The 22,813-nt window shown below is 30.1% G+C and overlaps 8 protein-coding genes across 8 annotated transcripts in view; all 8 read left to right on the forward strand.

Annotated features, from left to right (window-relative positions):
- Positions 1-2,437: 2,437 nt before the first annotated feature.
- On the forward strand, positions 2,438-3,973 carry LOC118067370 (odorant receptor Or1-like). Its single transcript, XM_035084047.1, has 5 exons — positions 2,438-2,810; positions 2,908-3,288; positions 3,363-3,567; positions 3,651-3,806; positions 3,886-3,973. The coding sequence occupies exons 1-5, from the start codon at positions 2,449-2,451 to the stop codon at positions 3,937-3,939; spliced, it is 1,158 nt and encodes a 385-aa protein (XP_034939938.1). The 5' UTR covers positions 2,438-2,448; the 3' UTR covers positions 3,940-3,973.
- Positions 3,974-4,693: 720 nt separating this feature from the next.
- Positions 4,694-6,020, forward strand: LOC118067375 (odorant receptor 94b-like). Its single transcript, XM_035084054.1, has 5 exons — positions 4,694-4,839; positions 4,921-5,253; positions 5,468-5,672; positions 5,733-5,891; positions 5,964-6,020. Exons 1-5 carry the CDS (start codon positions 4,694-4,696, stop codon positions 6,018-6,020), a joined length of 900 nt encoding a protein of 299 aa, XP_034939945.1.
- A 787-nt stretch (positions 6,021-6,807) lies between these two features.
- On the forward strand, positions 6,808-8,172 carry LOC118067376 (odorant receptor 47b-like). Its single transcript, XM_035084055.1, has 6 exons — positions 6,808-6,953; positions 7,071-7,416; positions 7,487-7,509; positions 7,612-7,816; positions 7,894-8,056; positions 8,129-8,172. Exons 1-6 carry the CDS (start codon positions 6,808-6,810, stop codon positions 8,170-8,172), a joined length of 927 nt encoding a protein of 308 aa, XP_034939946.1.
- A 740-nt stretch (positions 8,173-8,912) lies between these two features.
- LOC118067377 (odorant receptor 46a-like) lies at positions 8,913-10,620 on the forward strand. The gene is made up of 4 exons (XM_035084057.1): positions 8,913-9,274; positions 9,345-9,677; positions 10,157-10,361; positions 10,444-10,620. Exons 1-4 carry the CDS (start codon positions 8,913-8,915, stop codon positions 10,618-10,620), a joined length of 1,077 nt encoding a protein of 358 aa, XP_034939948.1.
- Positions 10,621-11,639: 1,019 nt separating this feature from the next.
- Positions 11,640-12,407, forward strand: LOC118067372 (uncharacterized). The gene is made up of 2 exons (XM_035084050.1): positions 11,640-11,835; positions 11,918-12,407. Exons 1-2 carry the CDS (start codon positions 11,690-11,692, stop codon positions 12,363-12,365), a joined length of 594 nt encoding a protein of 197 aa, XP_034939941.1. The 5' UTR covers positions 11,640-11,689; the 3' UTR covers positions 12,366-12,407.
- Positions 12,408-12,697: 290 nt separating this feature from the next.
- On the forward strand, positions 12,698-13,247 carry LOC118067378 (odorant receptor 85f-like; the record flags this gene model as incomplete). The annotated part of the gene is made up of 3 exons (XM_035084058.1): positions 12,698-12,907; positions 12,968-13,126; positions 13,200-13,247. Coding segments are annotated over 3 exons (417 nt in total), but the record flags the coding sequence as incomplete, so codon positions are not given.
- A 569-nt stretch (positions 13,248-13,816) lies between these two features.
- Positions 13,817-19,010, forward strand: LOC118067379 (uncharacterized). The gene is made up of 10 exons (XM_035084059.1): positions 13,817-13,911; positions 13,965-14,855; positions 15,006-15,389; positions 15,590-15,794; positions 16,099-16,257; positions 17,158-17,372; positions 17,749-18,129; positions 18,205-18,409; positions 18,747-18,902; positions 18,960-19,010. The coding sequence occupies exons 2-10, from the start codon at positions 14,494-14,496 to the stop codon at positions 19,008-19,010; spliced, it is 2,118 nt and encodes a 705-aa protein (XP_034939950.1). The 5' UTR covers positions 13,817-13,911; positions 13,965-14,493.
- Positions 19,011-19,988: 978 nt separating this feature from the next.
- Positions 19,989-22,813, forward strand: part of dlp (dally-like) — a 73,912-nt gene continuing 71,087 nt past the window's right edge. Inside the window, exon 1 of the mRNA XM_035084046.1 lies at positions 19,989-20,350. Within this exon, the coding sequence (XP_034939937.1) occupies positions 20,194-20,350 (157 nt within the window). The 5' untranslated portion in view covers positions 19,989-20,193. The remainder of the gene's footprint in view (positions 20,351-22,813) is intronic.

A 22,813-nucleotide genomic window follows, 5' to 3' on the forward strand; every position in this document is an offset into this window, starting at 1 on the left:
ATTTTTTTTAAAAATTATAACTATTTCTTTTTGTTAAATAATTATTATTATTCACATCTAGTAATAACATAAATTTTTTCTTGTTTTCTCTAGCATTGAAGAAGTAAAATGATGGTGAATTGTATATTTGCGTATGTTTCCCACCGGAATACCTGAGAATAACGTAAACAAATAAAATGTAGCATCAGTCAACTGGAAGATAGGGAGACAAATAAAAATGCAATTTTTGTATTAAATATTCAAAACTAATAACAGAGTCAAATTCTTTCTTTCCTTAGAAAGACTAGAAAAAAATTAGAAAATAAAACATGAGATATTATTATTGCGTGACAGTCTATAAGATAGGAAGAATTTTCCTCATGAAAAAATAGCAATTTATACAATGCCTTGTATCTTATTATTTATTTATTACTCAAGAGACATAATGTAAAAATTTAATTTCTTTTATATTAGAATATTATCGAAGAAAACCCGTATGATAGAAATACAATGTTACAACTGCTTTTGAGTTGTGTAATTTATTTAGGTGTATCAATGAGTTAGTCAGAGTTGAATATTAATTATTTTCATTATTTGTTTCTAAAAAAAATTCCAGAACAAATCCAGCTTTATGTGCGTGTCTAGAATTGATCTAAAATGATAACAACATCAGTATCAATTTATGCAAACATGCCAACACCTTCTCTACCGTTGGACTCTTGGTTTCCTTTTGATACATCATGTTTGATTGGATATTGGATTGCATATACTCATCAGATCACTTTGGGAGCTGTTATTAACGATGGGTATGATTCTCTAGTGCCAAGCTTGATGCTTGAAATTTGTGTGCAATTCAAGATTCTAATTCATCATTTGAGTATTATCTCGAATGGAATCCAATCCCCCAATTTGATTGTTGATATGAAACAACTGGAGGCCAATGTATTGCTGATCATGACAAGCATCATATTACAATACTTCATCATATTACAAGTTAATAAATAATCATTTGAATGAATTAATCAATGAGCCTGCTTTCATTTCCAGATTTGTATATCTTATTTACATGCTTTACCAACCTTTTATTTAATGTGATGCTGGCAGTGAAGTTATTTAAAAGGTTCTCTAATCTATTCTATAAAAAAGTAGTTTAGATAATGGTAGTAATAATGATAGATAGAAATAATAGTAAATTATCATATTAATGTATAAATGTATCTTTTAGAGTCCTGACCTAAGCAGAAGGAATGGTGTATATTATCTAATAACAGTCATAAATCTTTTCTGTTAATGATGATCAGAAGCAATTGCCCTTTCACTTTCATCACTGGTTATATCATTCAATTATCTATGGCTTCATATACTCAGGTAAATTTTAAACTTTTTTCCTAATCATCATTTTAATATTTTATTTTTTTAGTTTTAAAGGTGCTGAGCTTTCTCACTCAATTAACAACGTTTTCAAACCATCATCAGAATGATAATGTACTTCGATGTTGAATGTTAGAATACATTCATCCAGATTTGTTGAAATGCAGTAATAAAAATTAAAATGATGTATATGATTTACAATATTACATTTTTATCTATATTTCATCACTTTAATCTTAATTGATATAAATAAATAATTTTTGAGTTAAAAAAATTTGTGATGTTAAGAAAATATGCTAATAATAAGTCATTCTTTATGAATCACTTCTCTTTCACTTCAACACCAACTGGTTGTCACTTTCTTGCTAACAAGAAAAATAAGTAACGTAGAAAATTACTGGTAAATGTTGTTTTTTCTAACGTACTAGTATTATAAGTTGGTTTTATATCAGTCAAACATGAAGAGTAAGTAAGAGTCATTAGTACAAATGCTATTAAAAATTTATTGATGATAAAATTTGAAATAATTCTGAACATATTTGCTTATTTTTTATCCCTTCAAGATAATTAATGTAATTAATAAATTCCTATGAATTTTTTTCTTTATAATAAATAAATGAATTATTATTATTAGAATCAATAATATTTTTTTATTTTTATTGTATTTTAGTACACCATGGTAGCAATCAACTATTTGAATTTCACTATCTCTGAGTGACTGGGAATTAAATATACAATAATGGAAAGCTTTGGTCACAACTTTTTGCACATGTCATTTTTCACATTACATCTATATAAATCAATCAATTTTTTCGACGAAAAAAAAAGACATGCATGAGGATATAATTTTCTCATATAAAATGCAAATTATAGGTGTGACGAATTTCTTTTTTTCCGGTATACATGAAGAAAATTTCCGAAATTATATTTTACTACAACCCTTTCGTGACATCGAATAAAAAAAATATTTTTCATAGAAAAATTAAACCTCTTTCAACGTTAAGTATCTCATTACTTATTCATCATATACGACATATAAGACTTAGGAGCACCAAGTCATTCTACTTCTAGCCATCAATCAGTAAAGAATTACCAGAAATGTTATCATTACCTTTTGGCTTTACTATTTTCCAGTACATTGGTCTGTGGCAACCGTTACATTGGAATTCTAAATTGACAATAAAACTTTACCAATTTTACTCTTGTTTTGCAATCACTTTTCTTTACACCAATGTATTATCTGAAATAATTGAACTATTTAGAGCATATGAAAACTTTGAAATTTTCATCAACAACTTGGTTGTATTTCTTAGCATGTTTGGGTGTTCTATAAAAGCAGCAAGTGTTTTAAATCAACGTGCTGGACTGGTTAAATTAATTATGACACTTTCAAGTCATCCATGTTTTCCTGAGGACCAAAATGAAGAATTAATTCAACAGAAATTCGACAAAACTATTCAGTAAGTTAACTTGATTTTTCTTCATCATTTTTAATGTCACCAAGTCGATAATTAATTATTTGAAATAAAAATTGTAATTAAAATAATATTGTTCCAGCACGAGAACTATACTGTATGTGAGTGTAACAGGAATGACTGCATCATTAGTAGCAGTTATTGCATTCTTCACTGATGGTGTGAGATATGTATTACCATTTCAAGCATGGCTTCCATTTGATATATCGCATCCTATCAAATACTGGATTGCATATACTCACCAGAATATTGCTCATCTTATGGGAGCTGCTATCAATGCAGCTTATGACACAGTGATACCAGGTTTGATGCTTCAGATTTGTGCTCAATTCAGCATTCTCAAGCATCGTCTTAGTATAATATCAGAAACAGTCCAATCTAAAGATTACAAGTCAAATGATATTAACAAGAAGGAAGCTGAATGCTTTGCTAATCATGTCAAACATCATCTTCAAATATTCCAGTTGAGTTAATAAATATAATACTACCAATATTGTCAAAAGTTTCCAAGTAAAATATCTCAATATCTTTATTTAGATTTGCTGAGACGTTAAATGGAGTTTTTGGTTTCGTTTTTCTTATTCAGTTTACAATAAGTGCTACTGTGATATGCGTGACAGTCTACAGCATGTCTAAACTTGATTTAGGTAGCTCTGACTTAACTCCTATGACTATGTACCTTACATGTATGCTTTATCAGCTGTTTTTGTTTTGCTATGCCGGTAGTGAAGTTATCACAAAGGTAACTTGAGTTTATTTTTATATATTACTTAAGTATTTACCTAAATAAAAATACTCACTCGTCATTCTGATGATTGTTTGTAGAGTTCAGAAATTGCTGAAGCTGTCCATACAATTCGTTGGTATTTACTAAATAATAGCAGTCATAAAGGATTACTTGTAATGATGCTTAGAAGCCTCAAGCCTATCAAATTTACTACTGGACATGTAATTGAGTTGTCTATGGAATCATATACCCAGGTAAGTCATGGAATTGCTGTCAATATTCAGTAGTATTTTTTTATATCATCATTGTAGTCATTTATATCTCTTCTTTCAGGTTGTAAAACTTTCATATTCAGTGTACAATGTTTTGAAACAATCTTCTGAATAGATAGATGTGCATACCTGGAACCAGAACACAGTCATTATTATTTTAAAATATGTTTCATTATTAACTTTAAAGTATTGTCAGTTGTTTATGATAATATATTTATTTTAATCAACTTAAAGCTTCGTTACATAATAGGATTTCTTGAACAGTCTTTAGTTTACAACAGCTAGAGTTAAAATGTCTCTTTCAATAATATCTATGCAAAAAACTGTCGATATTGAAAGTAAAAAAAAAAGGATTTACAACAGACACGTATCAATATCTCATCAAATATGAATCACTTTTCTGTGCTGAGTTTTTTCTTTGAATGTTCAATGCGTAGGGGAAGGAAATAAAAATAAATTTCTTGAGAACCCTTCGGTGACAGCTGATAATAGAAAAAAAATTCCCTTAGAAATAAAGAAAAGTCGCTTGAGACAATGTCAAAGCTGTCATTATTTATTCATAATTGCAATTCTCTATGAGGGAAATCAGCTCATTCTTACTTTGTACTTCATCCAGTCAAGAGGTTGTTCTCTACTGGTAAAATATTCTTACAATGTCGGTTCTACCTCACAATCTAGCTCTCTTTCAATTAATTGGTGTATGGAGACCAGTCAACTGGCCTTCAGGATGGAAGTACTTGTGTTATAATGTTTACTCATCTATTGTTCTTTTTCTAATATTTTCTAGTGTTTGTACTGAAATAGTTAAGCTCGTAGGATCTTACACAAACTTTAAAATATTTTTGACTTCTATTACGGTATTAATAACGATGGTTGTAAACTGTGCAAAAGCTGTTGATGTTTTAGACAAACGTAAAAATATTATGAAAATGATTCAAATTCTAATCAGCCCTCCTTGCTTGCCACGAAACTCTGAAGAGGAATTGATTCAAAACAAATATGATCGTATCATCAGGTAAATTTTCTACATTCATTAATCTATATTTTACATTAAATACTTTATCTATTGTCATACCAATAATCCTTTTACTTGCAGATTTAGATCTTTACTCAACCTGTTATTAGTAGGATCAGCTATGGGCCTATCCTTCGTTGAATCGTTATTTTGTGATATTCCTTTCCAAAAGTTAGCATATAACGCATGGTATCCAATTAATTTATCAATTTACACCAACTACTTGGTAGCATGGATCCATCAGAATCTAGCTCACATATATGGAGCACTAATTACTGCTGATTATGATACCTTTGTTTCTGGATTCATGCTCCAAAGCTGTGCCAAGTTTGATATCCTGAACTACCGTCTCAGTAATGTATGTTACAAAATTCAACATAATTCAAACAAACCAGAACATGATGATACACAGGAGTACATAAAAGAAGTAATTGATTGCATTAAATATCATCTTACAATAATCGAGTTAAGTTATTAATAAGATTTTATTTCATTTTATCTAAAATGAGACCAATTAAATCAATGTTTTTTAGAAAACAATATATGTATATTACTCCAAATCATAATATGGATTACTTTATTAATTAATTAATCTAAGCCAGGAATGACCTTGACTGTGTTTTTTTAGATTCAGCAAATACACAAATGATACTTTCAGTTCTGTTATACTGCTTCAAGTTCTAGTAAGCACTGGAATTATTTGTGTAACAGTCTTTACGTTATCTCAAACAGGCATCAATGATTCCTATTATCCTGTATTGATTATTTATCTAGCCTGTATGCTTGTACAGCTTTTTTTATATTGTTATACAGGGAATGAAGTAACACTGAAGGTATTTTGATTAGCATCTAACATTGATTGTGTTTATGCATGTGGAATGTTTCTCTTACAGAGTGCTGATGTGGCTGAAGCTATTTACTGCAATGTTGATTGGTGGACAACAAGTGTTGGTGTGCAAAAAAAATTATTATTCATGATGTTATGCAGCACAGATTTAGTAACATATACTTGTGGAAAAATCTTTGATTTATCCATCGAATCATACAAAAATGTACGATTTAATTTGATTCTTTTTGACAGAGTATATATCACCAGTGATACTTCAAAATATTTATATTTTCAGATAGTTAAATTCTCTTATTCTGCATTCAATGTTCTTCAACAGTCATCAATTAATTAAAATTCTATTTTAGATTATTATGTCTAGATTAATTTAAAGATTATTAAAGTAAAAAATTTTAATGCAATAAATATATTTAAAAGTACTCAAGAGTTAGGTTTGAATGATGATTGGTTTAAACTACTACTTTCACTAAGCACTACAAACTTATTGTTATACATGATAGTTATTGCTCTGTGGAAGTTCAAAGACATAATGTCCCATCTGACCACATCAGTACAATAAACGATCGATGTTTATAAGGAAAAAATGATGGAAATATCGTCGTGAAGCATAAACATACAATTATGTAATCAAGTATGCAAGACGTTCTGCTAGTTAGTTACGTTTCTTTCAACAATTTCAAGACGCAGGGGTGGAAATAAAAATAAAACTCTTGTGAACCCTTCGGTGACAGCTGATAATAAAAGAAAAATTCTCTTAGGAATAAAAAAAAAAGCAACTGGAGGAAACGACTTAACGGTTATCATTTATTCATAATTACAGTTCTTCATAGGGGAAGTCAACTCTTTTTCACTTTGTACCCTGTCCAGTTAAGAGTTTGTTGGAAACTGAAAGGAACATTCTTGCAATGTCAGTCCTACATATTAATTTCGCTCTTTTTCAAATCGTCGGTTTATGGAGACCAGTCAACTGGTCTTCAGGATGGAAATACTTTTGTTACAATTTTTACTCATCTATTGTTCTTTTTTTAATATTTTCTAGTGTTTGTACTGAAATGGTTAGGCTCATAGGATCTTATAAAAATTTAGAAACATTTCTGACTTCGTCAACAGTATTGATAACGATGATTGCCAACTGGGCAAAAGCTGTTGATATATTGGACAAACGTGAAAATATCCTGAAAATGATACAAGCCTTGCTTAGTTCTCCTTGCTTACCACAAGACTCTGAAGAGGAATTAATTCAAAACAAATATGATCGAATCATCAGGTAAGTTTTTTATTAACTGTGGACATGACATGAACTCAGACCCATTTTATCAATTAAGAATATATTTTATTGAATTATTAGTATAAAAAAAAATGCGTTGTATTTTTCTATCTATAGGTTCAGATCTGTAACCAACATGATATTGGTGGGAACAACTGTAGGATTAACAGTCATCGAATCATACTTTTGTGATCTCCCTTTCCAAAAGTTAGCATATAACGCATGGTATCCAATGAATTTATCAATTTATACCAACTATTTGTTGGCATGGATCCATCAAAGTATAGCTCATATCTATGGAGCACTGATTTCTGCTGATTATGATACTTTTGTTTCTGGATTCATGCTCCAAAGCTGTGCCAAGTTTGATATCTTAAACTACCGTCTTAGCAATATATGTCGCAAAATTCAAAGCAATGTAATGAAGTCAGGATATGATAATAAAAGTGAATGTACAGAAAAAGTAATTGATTGCGTTAAATATCATCTCTCAATAATTGAGTTAAGTAATTCATGATTTTTTATTTTATTAGATGTTAGTAGAATATAGTTCCATGTGATAACTGTTATTCCGATAATAAAAAATGTTTTGTCATATTCTGTGATTGATGATGGATTGATAACTTTTTAATTGATTGATTGATTGGTATTTTCTCAGGTTCAGCAGATTTACAAACGATACATTCAGTTCCATCATACTCTTTCAGTTTTCAGTGAGCACTGGAGCTATTTGTGTGACAGTCTACTCCTTATCCCAGATACCGGTCAGCCATCCTTATTTTCCTGTATTAATGATTTATTTAGCATGCATGCTGGTACAGCTTTTTCTTTATTGCTATGCTGGGACCGAAGTAACTCTTAAGGTGATTCTCACATGCTTGTCTGATTAGCAACACCTAAATTTGCTTGTGTTTATGCATGTGAAATGCTTCTCTTACAGAGTGCTGATGTGGCTGAAGCTATTTACTGCAATGTTGATTGGTGGACAACAAGTATTGGTGTACAGAAAAAATTATTGTTCATGATGTTACGAAGCACAGACTTAGTAACATATACTTGTGGGAAAATCTTTGATTTATCCATCGAATCATACAAAAATGTAAGTTCCTTTTTAACTTATCTCGTCAAAGTTTAAGTGGATAAAAATATAGCATTATGTCCATACTTTCAGGTAGTCAAATTATCTTATTCGACATTTAATGTTCTTCAACAATCATAACTTAACTAAAACACTACTGCATACACTATTTAGTCATAGACATAAATTCATTTTTTTTTAAATATATTATCCCAATATAATGTGAAAGCTCACCGAGTTGGAATACACCTGTACATAAAACTGGAATTGCTATAATGAATATGATACATATAATAAGCACAATATTTATCAAACCATCATTCACAAAAAATTGAATAATTTTCTGTATGACATTTTTGTAACTAATAAAAGGTAAGATCAAATCAAATTTTTACAAATGTTTTAAGACAAAGAAAAACATTGGAATAATACTCCTGATGACAACTGGTTCAAACTACTATCTTAACAAGGCAAGACTAACTGAGTAACTTTATAGTCGTTTTTCCAAGGAAGTCGAACGACAGTATGCCCTAATCGACTGTATCAGCACAATGAACGATCGATGTTCATAAAGGAGAAAATGATGGCGACAACGTTCTGAAGCAGAAACATAGAACCATGTCATCAAGTATGCAAAATACTTCTCTCAATCATTAAATTTTCTTACGGCTTGAATGCATAGTCAGGGAAAATAAAATTTAATTTCTTACGAACCCTTCGATGACAATTGATAATAGCGGACTAATTGTAAAGACAAGAAATAAAGACCCAGGTTGTCGTTATTTATTCATAATTGCAGTTCTTCATAAGGGGAGTCAGCTCATTTCTACTTTGGTCTTCGTCTAGTTAAGAGTTTGTGTGTTACTAACAGAACATTGAACATGTCAGTTCTACCTCACAATCTAGCTTTGTTTAAATTGATTGGTCTATGGAGACCAGTCGACTGGTCTTCAGGATGGAAGTACTTGTGTTACAATGTTTATTCATTGATTGTGGTCATTACTATATTCTCTAGTGTTTTTACCGAAATTGTTAAACTCATTAGCTCTTACGAAAACTTAGACACGTTTCTAACTTCTGCTACGGTGTTGATAACAATGGCTGCAGACTGTGTGAAGATTACAAACATGCTGAGCAAACGAGAAAATATTTTAAAAATGATTCAAACCCTTATCAATAATCCTTGTTTACCACGGAACTCGGAAGAGAAATTGATCCAAAACAAGTATGATCGAATCATCAGGTGAGTTTCTTTCCATTTTATCATGAATCATAAAATTAAGATTAAATAATTAACATCCTTTTATTTAAAGATTCAGATCTTTGGCCAACATCACACTAATCGCAGCAACTGTGTTATATTTTACCATCGAATCATTATTTCGTGATATTCCTCAACAAAAATTACCATACAACGCTTGGTACCCAATGAGTTTGTCCATTTATGCCAACTATTTATTGGCATGGATCCATCAGAATCTAGCTCACATATATGGAGCACTAATTACTGCTGATTATGATACTTTTGTTCCGGCATTTATGCTACAGAGCTGTGCTAAATTTGACATCTTGAGCTATCGCCTCAGTAATATATGCTGTAAAATTCAAAATAATCTTGAACAACCTGGATGTAATAACAAAAAAGAGTACATAGATGAAGTAATTGATTGCGTTAAATATCATCGTTTAATAATTGAGTTTAGTTATATATCAATTTTTTTTATTTCAATAGAGTTCAACTGAATTTCATTAGCTTCGTGTACATTAAATGCATTTTTTTCTATACACGAAAAAATGTGTGCCTACAACAAGATCGTCTTGGCGTAGTTGCTCCAATATACACATCAATGTCTTACTGATCTAGAATATTATTTTGTTATCTCATCAAGACCACACTTTGGTTGCTTCAGGATAGTCTAGTATCTGCTATCAAAAGAATTTTAATGTTATGGCAAGACATTCCTGTTGTAGGCACTGAACATTGGTCTGTTCTAACAATTTAGCAACTCTTTATTTTTTTTTTCTAAACACTCAAACACTAATCGTCAATATTGACTGATCAATTGATTGATTAATGCAATTTAATGATGATCTTGTTTTGTATGTATGATAATGTTTTTATCAGGTTTTGCAAATACACCAACGATACTTTCAGTTCTGTTATATTACTCCAATTTTCAGTAAGCACTGGAGTTATCTGTGTGACAGTTTATTCTTTATCTCAGACTGCAGTCAGCGATCCTTTTTTCCCAATGTTGATTTCTTATCTAGCATGCATGCTAGTGCAGCTTTTTCTTTATTGCTATGCTGGTACCGAAGTCACTCTTAAGGTGATCCTCACATGCTGGCCTGATTAGCAACATTTCAATTATATCTGATTGTGTTCACGTATGTGAAATGATTCTTTTACAGAGTGCTGATGTGGCTGAAGCTATTTACTGTAACGTAGATTGGTGGCTTACAAGTATTGCTGTACAGAAAAAATTATTGTTCATGATGCTACGCAGCACCAAACTAGTGACATATACTTGTGGAAAAATATTTGATCTATCTATCGAGTCATACAAAAATGTAAATTATAATTTATAAAGATAAATTTCAATTCTACAAGAATACTTTAAAAGATTTGTATTTTTAGGTTGTCAAATTTTCATATTCAGCATACAATGTGCTTTAACGATAATAACTACATTTAGATGATGTTGTAGTCGGGGACTGTAGTAACAGATGAATTAACAGACCACTCAGTGGTCTGAATGTGAGCCGAAAATTCCACACGACTAACTTCCTAGTGGAAAGAATGAGAAGATTTGTTGTGTTTTTAATATCAATTATTATTACCATAATCATTGTAATTATATTTATTATTATTATAATTATATTAATTATAATTATTATTAGGAGATCGCGCGTGAAAGTTATCCGTTAATTGCAAAATTTGGCTAGTTTACTAAAGTTTGGTGTGATTATGTGTCGAATACAATCAATCTCATGTCGATATCATTTCTATAAATTCTAATCACAAATTGGTATTAACAAATTACTTTACACGACACTAAGCACTCGTAGATATGATAATCATTCCTCTATGGAGTCCAAAGACCAAATGGCTCATCTAACGATACCTGCACAATGGACGATCGATATTTATAAAAGAGAAAATGATGGGGATATCAAGTATGCAAGATACTTCTCTTAGTCATTAAATTTACTTGCAGTTTTAATGCATAGTCAAGGAAAATAAAACTTAATTTCTTACAAACCCTCGATGACAGTTAATAATAGCAGACTAATTTTCCTCAGAATAGAGAGAAGTCGCTTAAAACATAGACAAAGCTCTTTATTTATTCATCATTGCAGTTCTTCATAGGGGAAGACAGCTCATTTTTGCTCTACACTTTGTCCAGTTCAGAGTTTGTATGTGACGGATAAAACATTGAACATGTCAGTTCTACCTCACAATCTAGCTTTGTTTAAATTGATTGGTCTATGGAGACCAGTCGACGGATCTTCAAGTTGGAAGTACTTGTGTTACAATGTTTATTCATTGATTGTGGTCTTTACTATATTTTCTAGTGTTTTTACCGAAGTTGTTAAACTCATCAGCTCATACGAAAACTTAGATACGTTTTTAACTTCTGCTACGGTGTTGATAACAATGATTGCAAATTTTGCAAAGGCAGCAGACATACTGGACAAACGTGAAAATATTTTAAAAATGATTCAAACCCTTATCAATAATCCTTGTTTACCACGGAACTCGGAAGAGAAATTGATCCAAAGCAAGTATGATCGAATCATAAGGTGAGTTTTTTATGTTAAAGTTGATCAAGCATATCAGTTTGGTTGAGATGTCATTAAATACAAACAATTCTTTTACTTACAGATTTAGATCATTGGCCAATATTTCATTTGTATTCACAGCAGTGCTCTTCACTGTTGTTGAATCATTCTTTTGTGATATTTCTTTGCAAATTTTACCATATGATGCTTGGTATCCAATGAATTTATCAATTTATACCAACTATTTGTTGGCATGGACCCATCAAAGTATAGCTCATATCTATGGAGCATTGATTTCTGCTGATTATGATACTTTTGTTTCTGGATTCATGCTCCAAAGCTGTGCCAAGTTTGATATTCTTAGCTATCGTCTTAGCAATATATGCCGTAAAATTCAAAATAATTTAAATAAATCAGAACATGACGATAAAAAAGAGTATATAAAAGAAATAATTGATTGCGTTCGATATCACCTCACAATAATCAAGTTAAGTTATTTATCATTTTTTTTTAACCTAATCAGATGCAATAAAAATTTATTAATATCTTAGATGTGCAATACTTTTTTATACGTACACAATGTTTATGTACTCGAACCTATGTCTACAACAAAACTGTCTTGAAGTTGTAACAGCAATGTCTTTTTACTAACCTCAAATATAGTGCTGCCATTACATTTAGACGGGCATTCTAGTAAACTTCAGAATACTCTTGTTTGTTATTAAAAAAATATTACGTTCTTTGTTATAACAATCAAACTTTTTTTTGTTTTAAGTGATTTTTTTTTATAAATACTCTAATACTGATCATCAATATTTATTGTATTGTTAATTGATTGATGTAATTGAATAATGACTTCATTATGTATGCATGACGGTGTTTTTTCAGATTCAGCAAATACACAAACGATACTTTTAGTTCCATCATACTCGTTCAGTTTTCAGTAAGCACTGGAGTTATTTGTGTGACAGTCTACTCCTTATCCCAGATACCGGTCAGCCATCCTTATTTTCCTGTATTAATGATTTATTTAGTATGCATGCTGGTGCAGCTTTTTCTCTATTGCTACACTGGTACCGAAGTAACTCTCAAGGTATTTCTTTCATGTTCATCTGATTACAAATAATATGCATGTTAGATGATTCTTGTACAGAGTGCTGATGTGGCTGACGCTATTTACTGCAATGTTGATTGGTGGACAACAAGTGTTGATGTGCAAAAAAAATTATTATTCATGATGTTATGCAGCTCAGATTTAGTAACATATACTTGTGGGAAAATCTTTGATTTATCCATCGAATCATACAAAAATGTAAGTTCCTTTTTAACTTATTTCGTCAATGTTTAAGTGGATAATAAATATAGCATTATGTCCATACTTTCAGATAGTCAAGTTATCTTATTCGACATATAATGTTCTCCAACAATCATAACTTGATTTCAATGTTACTATAGTCCTAGATATTCAGATAAATTTATATAATATTTAAATTATCATTTTTCTAAATCACACTTTTTTTCTAAAGGAAACTTTAGTAATTAATAAAATAAAAAAGATTACTGAAAAGTTTACAGAATCAACATTATTAGAATATGAGTTCTCAGTTGATTAACAGTTGGTTTAAACTACCATCTTCACAATACACTTAGTACTGATCAATATTATAGTTTTTATTTTAAGGGAGTTCACCAAAATGCTTCATCCAAAATTTTCGTATATGTTATTACGTATTCATGTACATAAATGAATAAATGAAGTATGTGTTTTACTAATCCTAGATAGGTTACCTTAGGATAGGAATTTATGTGATAGCCTTTACTTTGTCTCAAGTAGCAATATCATATCTTTTATCTTCCTATATCGATTATTTATCAACCAAGTCATTTTTAAGGTATTTATTATATATTCTAATTACATTCAATCATATATAATTGTAAAACATCATGACATTTAGGTGAAATTGATTTTTTATAGAGTGCAAATGTGGTAAAAGCTATTTACACCAACGTAAATTAGTGGATCACAAATAGTGGTGTAGAAAAAAAAAATATTCTTGCAGCAAAATCTTTGATCCATTCATCAAGTCATACCAAAATGTAAGTTTCTATTTCGTTCTGGCAACGTTCAATTTAATTAAAATGGTTCATAGTGTTTATATTTTCAGGTAGTCAAATTATCTTATTCAGTCTACAATGCTCTTCAACGGTCATAACTTGACTTAAATTCTACTAATGATCGTCTCACAAAGCACTGCTAACTGATGGTTAGATATAATTGTCTTCCCTCGATAGAAGTTCAAAGACGGAATGACCCATCTGACAATATTTGCACCACAGACGATCGATTTTTGTAAAGAAAAAATAATGAAAATATTGTCGTAAAGCAGAAACATATAATTATCTAATCAAGTATGCAAGATGCTTTCCTGAAAAGTCATATTTTTTTACAATTTCAATACGTAGGGGATGAAAATAAAAATAAATTTCTTGAGAACCCTTCGGTAACAGCTGATAATAGAAAAATAATTCCCTTAGGAATATAGAAAAGTCGCTCGAGACAATGTCGAAGCTGTCATTATTTATTCATAATTGCAATTCTTCAAAAGGGGAATCAACTCATTCTTACTTTGTACTTCGTTCAGTCAAGAGTTTGTTCTCTACTGGTAAAATATTCTTACAATGTTGGTTCTACCTCACAATCTAGCTCTCTTTCAATTAATTGGTGTATGGAGACCAGTCAATTGGTCTTTAGGATTGAAATATTTTTTTTACAATATTTACACGTTAATTGTGCTTGTTATGGTATTTTTAAGTGTGTTTACAGAGATAATTAAACTCATAGGATCTTATGAAAATATCGAACAACTTCTGCATAACTTAAAAATGTTATTAACCATGGTTGGAAATTTTGCTAAAGCTGTTAATCTTGTTTATAACCGTCAAGACATAGTGATGCTGTTGACAGATCTCGTTAGCTCTCCTTGCTTACCACGGAATCCAGAAGAACAATCAATCCAGTCTAAGTATGATAGAATCATCAAGTAAGTTTAATAGCTTGTGTCAGTTAATTATTATAAATCCAATATCACGATCAGTTGTTGGTTAAACTTCTGCTAATAAACTAGTCAATTTTTTAGATAAATTTAATTCAGTTTTTTTAAAATTTGCTAATTAAATTTACCTTTTTACAGGCTTAGAACAATGATAAATGTGATACTTGTGGGATCATCAGTAGGAATGGTGACGATGGAATCTATTTTCTGTGACATTTCTGATCATAATCTACCATTCAATGCTTGGTACCCTTTCGATGTTTCTGATTCTTACGGATATTGGATAGCATGGCTGCATCAAGCCTTGGCCCATATCTATGGAGCCATGATAACTGCTAATTATGATGTTTTCGTGCCTGCCTTGATGCTACAAAGTTGTGCCAAGTTTGATATACTCGACTATCGCTTGACTAATGCAGTGAACAAATTTTTTGGTAAATCATCCGACTCGAAATGTGATTATAACGAACGGGCATTAAGAGAGATTTTTGATTGTATTGGATTTCACCAAAAAATAATTGAGTTGAGTTGTTTACCAACATTGTTAGAATTTAGTCCACATAAATTCAAAAGAAATCAAGATACTTGTAATGATAAGCATCTGCATTATGGAAAAATGTATTACATTGTGTCACTTGATAAATTTTCATGTAATTTTAATCATCATTGATTCAATTGAAAGCATTGGTTAATATAAAAACTAACATACTTATATTTTTCAGTTTAAGCAATTTTGCAAACGATATTGTAAGCTCTGTAATATTCCTTCAATTTTCCATCAGTACTCAAGTTATTTGCGTGACGGTTTATAATTTATCAAAAACAAAAATTGACGATCCTTATTTTCCTGGGCTGGTTATATATCTTGCATGCATGCTTGTTCAACTTTTTCTTTACTGTTATGCTGGTAGTGAATTAACTTCAAAGGTACTTACAGGAGTAATTTTCATATTTGGAATTCTCAAATATTTCATCATGTTTTCATCTTTAAATTCACTTGAATTACCATGTGGTTTTATTAATCATTTTTTTATTAGCAGAACCATCAAAGAATAAATGTTTAAAAAACATTTCATTATGTTCAGTATATCATTAAATACAATTATTTTCCACCATAATATGATATAAAAAAAATATCAATAATATAATTAAATACCTGTCATGATCACTATTACTGTCCATCAATTTATAAAAAATGTTTCTAATCAATCATTTAATTCATGTGTTGCAGAGTGAAGATGTAGTTAAGTCTATTTATTGTAAAGCTAATTGGTATACATCAGATATCAGTGTTCAAAAGTGTTTATTATTAATGATGCTACGTTGCTCGCATACTGTCAAATTCACTTGTGGAAATATTATCTACTTATCCATTGATTCATTCAGCAGTGTAAGTTATTTATTCTCCAGCTTTTTTTTTCTTTAATTCATTCTCAACAATCTTCCAGGTTGTTAAATTATCGTATTCTATTTACAATGTTCTTCAATAAAAATTTTACTACGGAAGATCACGATGGAATGATACGAGCTAAAATAGAAATTCAATTATATTATAATAAGAATTGAATAAATAATTACCATAAGGCATTCTAGATTGAGAAATTATACGTAAAGATATGTTCAAGAAGTTGTTGGTAATAATAGGTGTAAAAATGGTTAAATTAAATAAATAAAAAAATTATTATCTGCACCGTTTAATTCCAAGTTACTCTGTTGGAAGTTGAAGACAAACTAAAGTATTATCACTCTTTTTCCATACTGACTTTTACGCATGCCTTCATTTATTTTCTATCTATTTTGAGGAGTACTGAAACATGCAGAAGTACATTGCAATTATCACCTGCATAATTAATTCCCCTTGCGACATTTTCTTCATTTCTTTGTTTTCCCTAGCATTCAGATGCTAAAATAAGAAATGTTAGAAAACTGTGAAGGGAATTGTGATGGGGTTGAAAATAGAGACGTTGAGACACGTAATACTGCATGCGTAATTGCTCATTAATTTTTAGTTAACAAATGAATTCGAGGGGGGATTTGACAGGTGGTTGAACTCAAGAAAGAATTGTAAGAAATGGCTCAAGCTTTTCTTTAGCTTTTGGTATTATCTTCTGACACGTTTATTCATTGTCTGTGTCTCATCATGACGACTCTTTTACCTGTGAGCTTTTTCATTCTAAAATATATTGGCCTGTGGCAGCCAGTCAATTGGACTCCAGGGTGGAAAACACGACTATATACCCTTTTTACTCTTTTTTCCTTTGTTATTTTGTATACTGACACGGGATCACAGGTTGTTGACGCTATCGAATCATCTCATAGTATTTCTGACTATGCAGATCACTCCTTTATTGCCTTAACTATGATTGGGATCTGTATAAAAATGGGAAGTATTGTTAAAAACAGGAAGGAAATTGCCGAGCTAATGGAGCTACTCTGTGGAGGGTCTTTTAAAACGAGAAACAAAGAAGAAGAGGAAGTTTTGAAGAGTTGTGAAACTATCATGAAGTAAGCTTTAATATTTTATAAAAGTGCATGCAATTAGAAAATTAATAATAAAATAAGTATAAATTAATTGATCTTTTAGAATGTATTGGAAAGTTTGCAATAAAATATTTAAATCTTTTGCTCATTAAATAGCTTTGAATAATTTTAAATAGATTATAATATTGAAATAAATATTTAAACAGTCCACAGTATCATGATTTTAGTGTTATAAAAAGTGAATTAATTTTTAGAATAAATGTTTTCAGTGTTAAAAATGTCATAACAGAAAGACAATTATGTTTGGAATTTATTTATTCTTTTCTAGCATTGAAACTCTCCACTTTTCTAATTATAGTTATCCAAGCACTGTTATTTATGTGAAAATTTATTATTTCAGATGGAGAACAATTTCCTTTGGCATTTTTGTACAAATGGGAACTACCAACCTAATTATCAGTTCTCTATTTTATCTTGCTCCCCATCGTATCACCATCACAAGGCTTTACCTGCCATGGGACACAAAAACCTTAGAAGGGTATTGGATAGCATGGGTACTTCAAGCAATATCCAGGTGGTTCGGTGGTCCTGTTAATGTAGCCTGTGATAGTCTCGTCTCCGGAGTCATGTATCGAGCTTCAGCACAATTTCAAATCCTGGCAATCCGTTTAAAGGATCTAGTGAAGCCTAGAAAATCCAAAAATGAAGGGAATGAAGATGTTAGAAAGCATGAATCGAAGATAATAGCAAGACTAGTGAAAGAACACCTGGAGATTATCCAGTTGAGTCGATCTATTCAACATCTTATAGGAGAGGATGGTTTAGTACTTTAGTAAAATTATCATGTTCTTTTCAGGATTATTTCTAAACTCAACGATATCTTTGGCTTTGTCATCTTTATGCAGTATTGCGTTAGTTCCACTGTACTTTGCGTTACCATATTCGTTTTTGCTGAAGTCAAGCAATTCGATTCACATTGCGCTATGATGATTACTTACACTGGATGTCTGTATTTTCAGATTTATTTACTGTGTTCTGCTGGATCGGAGATGTCTATACAGGTATTATACCTGTTTTTTAATCACTTTTGATAATTTTAACATTATTCTATAGTCAATTAGTCATTATCACATTAATTGCCATCAAAAGTGTCTTTTGAAAGTTGTTAATATTTCTGGTTTTATAAAAACAACTCTTAATTTTAGACTTGGGTTATAATAATGATGATAATCATTGAATCAATCTTTGATCAAAATAATAATTTGCTGTCTAGATACATCAAGTATTAATTATTTTTATGTTAATGAAATTCAATTGAATTTAAATTGCTTACGTAATGAACTGATTGTTATCTCCCTAAATTCTTTCATTACTTTGACCATTTGAATTTTTATTCAGAGTATCAACTTTGCTGAATACATTTATACATGTGACTGGGATGAATTAAAGATTGGTACAAAAAAGAGTCTGATGTTAATGATGATGAGGAGCCATCGACCTCTGAAATTCACCAGCTGGCACATGATTGAGCTTTCTATAGAATCATTCAGTCAGGTAATGTTAGTTAATACTTCTCATGATTACTTACTAATTATTTATGCTCATTTTCAGATTGTCAAATTTTCATATTCAGCTTATAATGTTCTATCACAAAAGAAATGATGAGATGTGACATTTCATTTATCATGTATTAACAGAAGCTGTTGAAGACAAAATGTTAATATTAGATGTAAAATGGAATAGTTTTAATTGTTAATTAGTAGTAAAAAATACACATATTGAGGTAAATTTATTTATTATTCTACGTGAAAAAATAAATGAGATCATTTTTTGCAATGATAATTATATTTGGTGATATTGATATCCATCCATTTATTTAAAAGGTAAATTTTAGGTTATGAAAGTTTTCTTAATTTAAAAATGTGCTGAGTGAATAAATAATATAAATAGATGTGTAAAATAGTAATACTGAAGATTTTTTTTTGATGGTCAAGTTTCTAAAATACTTGATACAATAACAACAAACATTTTAGGTTAATTTTACAGAAATACAAATCATACAATATAAGATGCAAATGGAGCATAAAGCAGTATTGATTCAATTAACAATTTAATTACAATTTCTACAAGTCAAAGATTTAAATTTTTTATCAAAATACTTAGCTGGATTAAAATTTGCATACTTCAATAAATATTTAAATAAAAACTAACCTAAATTTCAACGTATTTTTTACATAAAAATGATAACATAAATTATTAAAATTTAATCATCTTCATTCAATTGATAGAAATATAGAAGAATAATGTGTTTAATAATTTTGTATCAACTATTCCATAGTAGCAACTTATTTCCATACCACAGTTGATGAAAAGTACACATAAAATTCAAGTGTATAATTATGTAGATAATTATGATGATAGGTTTAATACAAAAGATAAAAATATTTACTGAAGAAAAAGAAAAACTTCCAAACACTTTGCACGTACGTCATATAATGCAGGTATAAGTTGAAATGTTCGAATTGTCCCCCCCGTCTGCGCACACTAATTTACGCAGTCGATAAAGTGGGGATGAATGCGTGCGCAAAGGCTTGCATGCCGGTATTCACACGAGCCGGCACTCAGTTTGCTTGGAGACGCCGTGAGCAGAGGGTGTGTTATTTGGTCAAGTAAAATTTAACCCTCACGTTTACGTCGTTATTTTATTTTTTATTTACTTAAAAGTTTAAATAATATTTGATACACGTCCGGATGTCTAATAAACAGAGTGAATTAAATTGTTTAGCGTGAAAGGCGTTTTTAACACGGGAGTTAATTGTGCGAATTCAAAAAGTGCTTTGACACAATGAGTGGATTATCATCATCTATTTGGTGCGTGCTGGTGGCGCTTTGTTGCATTGGATGGGTTAAAGTAGACGCAAAACTTAAGTGTGATGCTGTAAGGCCTTATTTTGAAGCTCAGGGTTTTCCAGCAAGTGACATCCCAAAGGATCCCATATCATGTAAGTAGCCTTTTATTCTCACGCTTGTCATGAGCTACATTATAAGCAACTTCCTTGCATTGAATGCATAATGTATCGTATAGAATATAAACTTTTATTTACATTTTTTTAACATATACATACATTCTCGCGACAATTGTATGCTTTTTTTCGGCCGAATAGAACCGGTTTATGCCAATTGAAGCATTTATTTATTATACCATGATGTTATCGTAACTATTTATCTCGACAATTGCAACTTTCGTTCATCATTACATTGATTAGAATTTAACGGAGATAAGAAGTGTAAATCTCGAAAGTGTTATCGGTTAATTGGTGTATAGAATTTCATACTGCCATTTATTTTTGGCAGTCTTCATTATTAATAATGTCGTATCAGTATTCACGTGCTGTAGAGCAATTGAGCTTTTCATTTGAATTAGTAATATCATGTTAATGATAAATACGTGATAAGATTTATTATATTATTTTTAGTGATTGATAATGATACTAAGTAATCGACATCTTGTTATTTAAGAGTCGTTTAAAATTTATCCCAAATTGGAGGTTAATTTTTTTCAGGTTTTTTTTTTGTTTACATCCATCATATTTTATTGAATAAATAAATCTTATGTTTAATAATTCAATAGAATTGATGGGCAATTGATTATTATTCATTATTACATAGTATTCCATCATCAGTTTATTTAATTAATATTGACAGTTACTGGGATGAGAAATGATGATTTTATATGAAATTCATTAACTATTATTTAATATAAATATTTATATATATTTCAAGCTGACTTAAGCTTAGAGATTGATCTTGATAGTCTATCATAATAATTATCAATCATTACTTATATATTAAAGACGAATATAAAATTTAAATTGTTATATAACATCACAGGTGGAAAAAATGGATAATTATAAAATTAATAGAAATATTTGTGGATTATTAATATTTGAGTAATGATAAGAATTCTTATAACTAAAAAAAAAAAGTTGATGATTAAGATCTTAAAAGAATATAACGTTGTTTTATTTAATCAAATGACTTAAATTTAATATTTTATTTGTAAATAATTAAGGATATAAATCATCAATTTTTTTTTCATTTAGATCCTGTTGCTACGCTGTTTTAAAATAAAGATAATCCTTCAAGTCGATTGTTTGTATTGGATGATATGATTCTTTTATTTTATCTGATCACATTATGATGTAATTTATTACTATAAAAATGCTTTTAGAACCCACGTGTATTATCAAATGCTTAAATTCGAGCGAATGTATAAAGTATATTGAGAGAACTTTATTTGTTTGTTTACTTCTTCAAGCATTCTGCTCAAATATTATTGATGACGTTCTTATTATTATACTTTTCGGAGAATTTTCAATTCTGCGTAAAAGTTGTCGAGTTCAATTCCGCAAATTTATTCTCTCGCTTTGATTTCTAAAAACAAAACAAAGCACGTCACAAAGTATCATTCCGTACATTTTTATTCTTCCACTAAAAATTTTTATTTAATTTGTTGATAAAAAGAAATTTTTTTTTTCAAAAGTTTTAAAATTATGTAATGATCTTGAAACCTAATAGGTCGATAATTAGTCAAAGAAAACCCACATTATAGCGTATTTGAAGTGGAGAAAAGGTTTGACCTGAAAGGTAGCAGAGCTTTAGTGAGAAAATAAATGCTTTTAGTGTAGAAGAGAGAGAGAAGGAAAAAAGGCAAACAATACATAACATAAAACAAAGAATTTTAGTTCAGAAAACGCAACAGGAACTTCACTTGTTATTGTTATGTAGCAAAATGTCCTTGATATATCCGGAAGCCTATGTAGATGGACTACGTCATAGGGTGAGAGTCAAATGTGCATGACGGATAATTACCAGGCTAATATTTGTTGACTGATTATTAGCTCGTCTTAAGATTCGTCGCGCTTTCGTAGCTTCTTGGAATTGGCAATTTTTGTTCCATGCTTGATTAAACGAAAGTTTGAGTTTAAAGGTCTACAAAATGATTTTCATTACGTATAGGAATAGCAAAGAGAGTATGTAAAACTAGAGTTGGACTCTGTTTTTAACTCCATAATAACTTTTTATTTCTTCATGGTGAATTTCCGGTACTGGGATAGAACTGAACTGTACATTGGTAAAGTCACCATCACAAAGGTGGATTTATATTTATTCTCAGGTATATCTGATATTTATGTGGCTTCTTTATCTAATCAATATCACCGGCGAATTGAAATAACAGAGCAATCTGGCTTTTATTCATGAGATATCGTATAGTTGAGACACAAATAAAGAGTATAATAGGGAAGGTCTGTTCTATTTCTTAACTCACAAGTTTGTCGATATGCTTTCGTGAATAATCTTTTCGTTTGACTTTACAAAGAGGAATATTATTCAATAATACAATTAAATAGATTTTTGTCAAAGGATAAATAAGTGGATTAGTACGTGATCGGATTTTAGTGATT

This window comes from Chelonus insularis, unplaced genomic scaffold (genome assembly GCF_013357705.1).
Source record: "Chelonus insularis isolate UGA/USDA-ARS -01 unplaced genomic scaffold, ASM1335770v1 contig_381_pilon, whole genome shotgun sequence".
Lineage (NCBI taxonomy): Eukaryota > Metazoa > Arthropoda > Insecta > Hymenoptera > Braconidae > Chelonus > Chelonus insularis.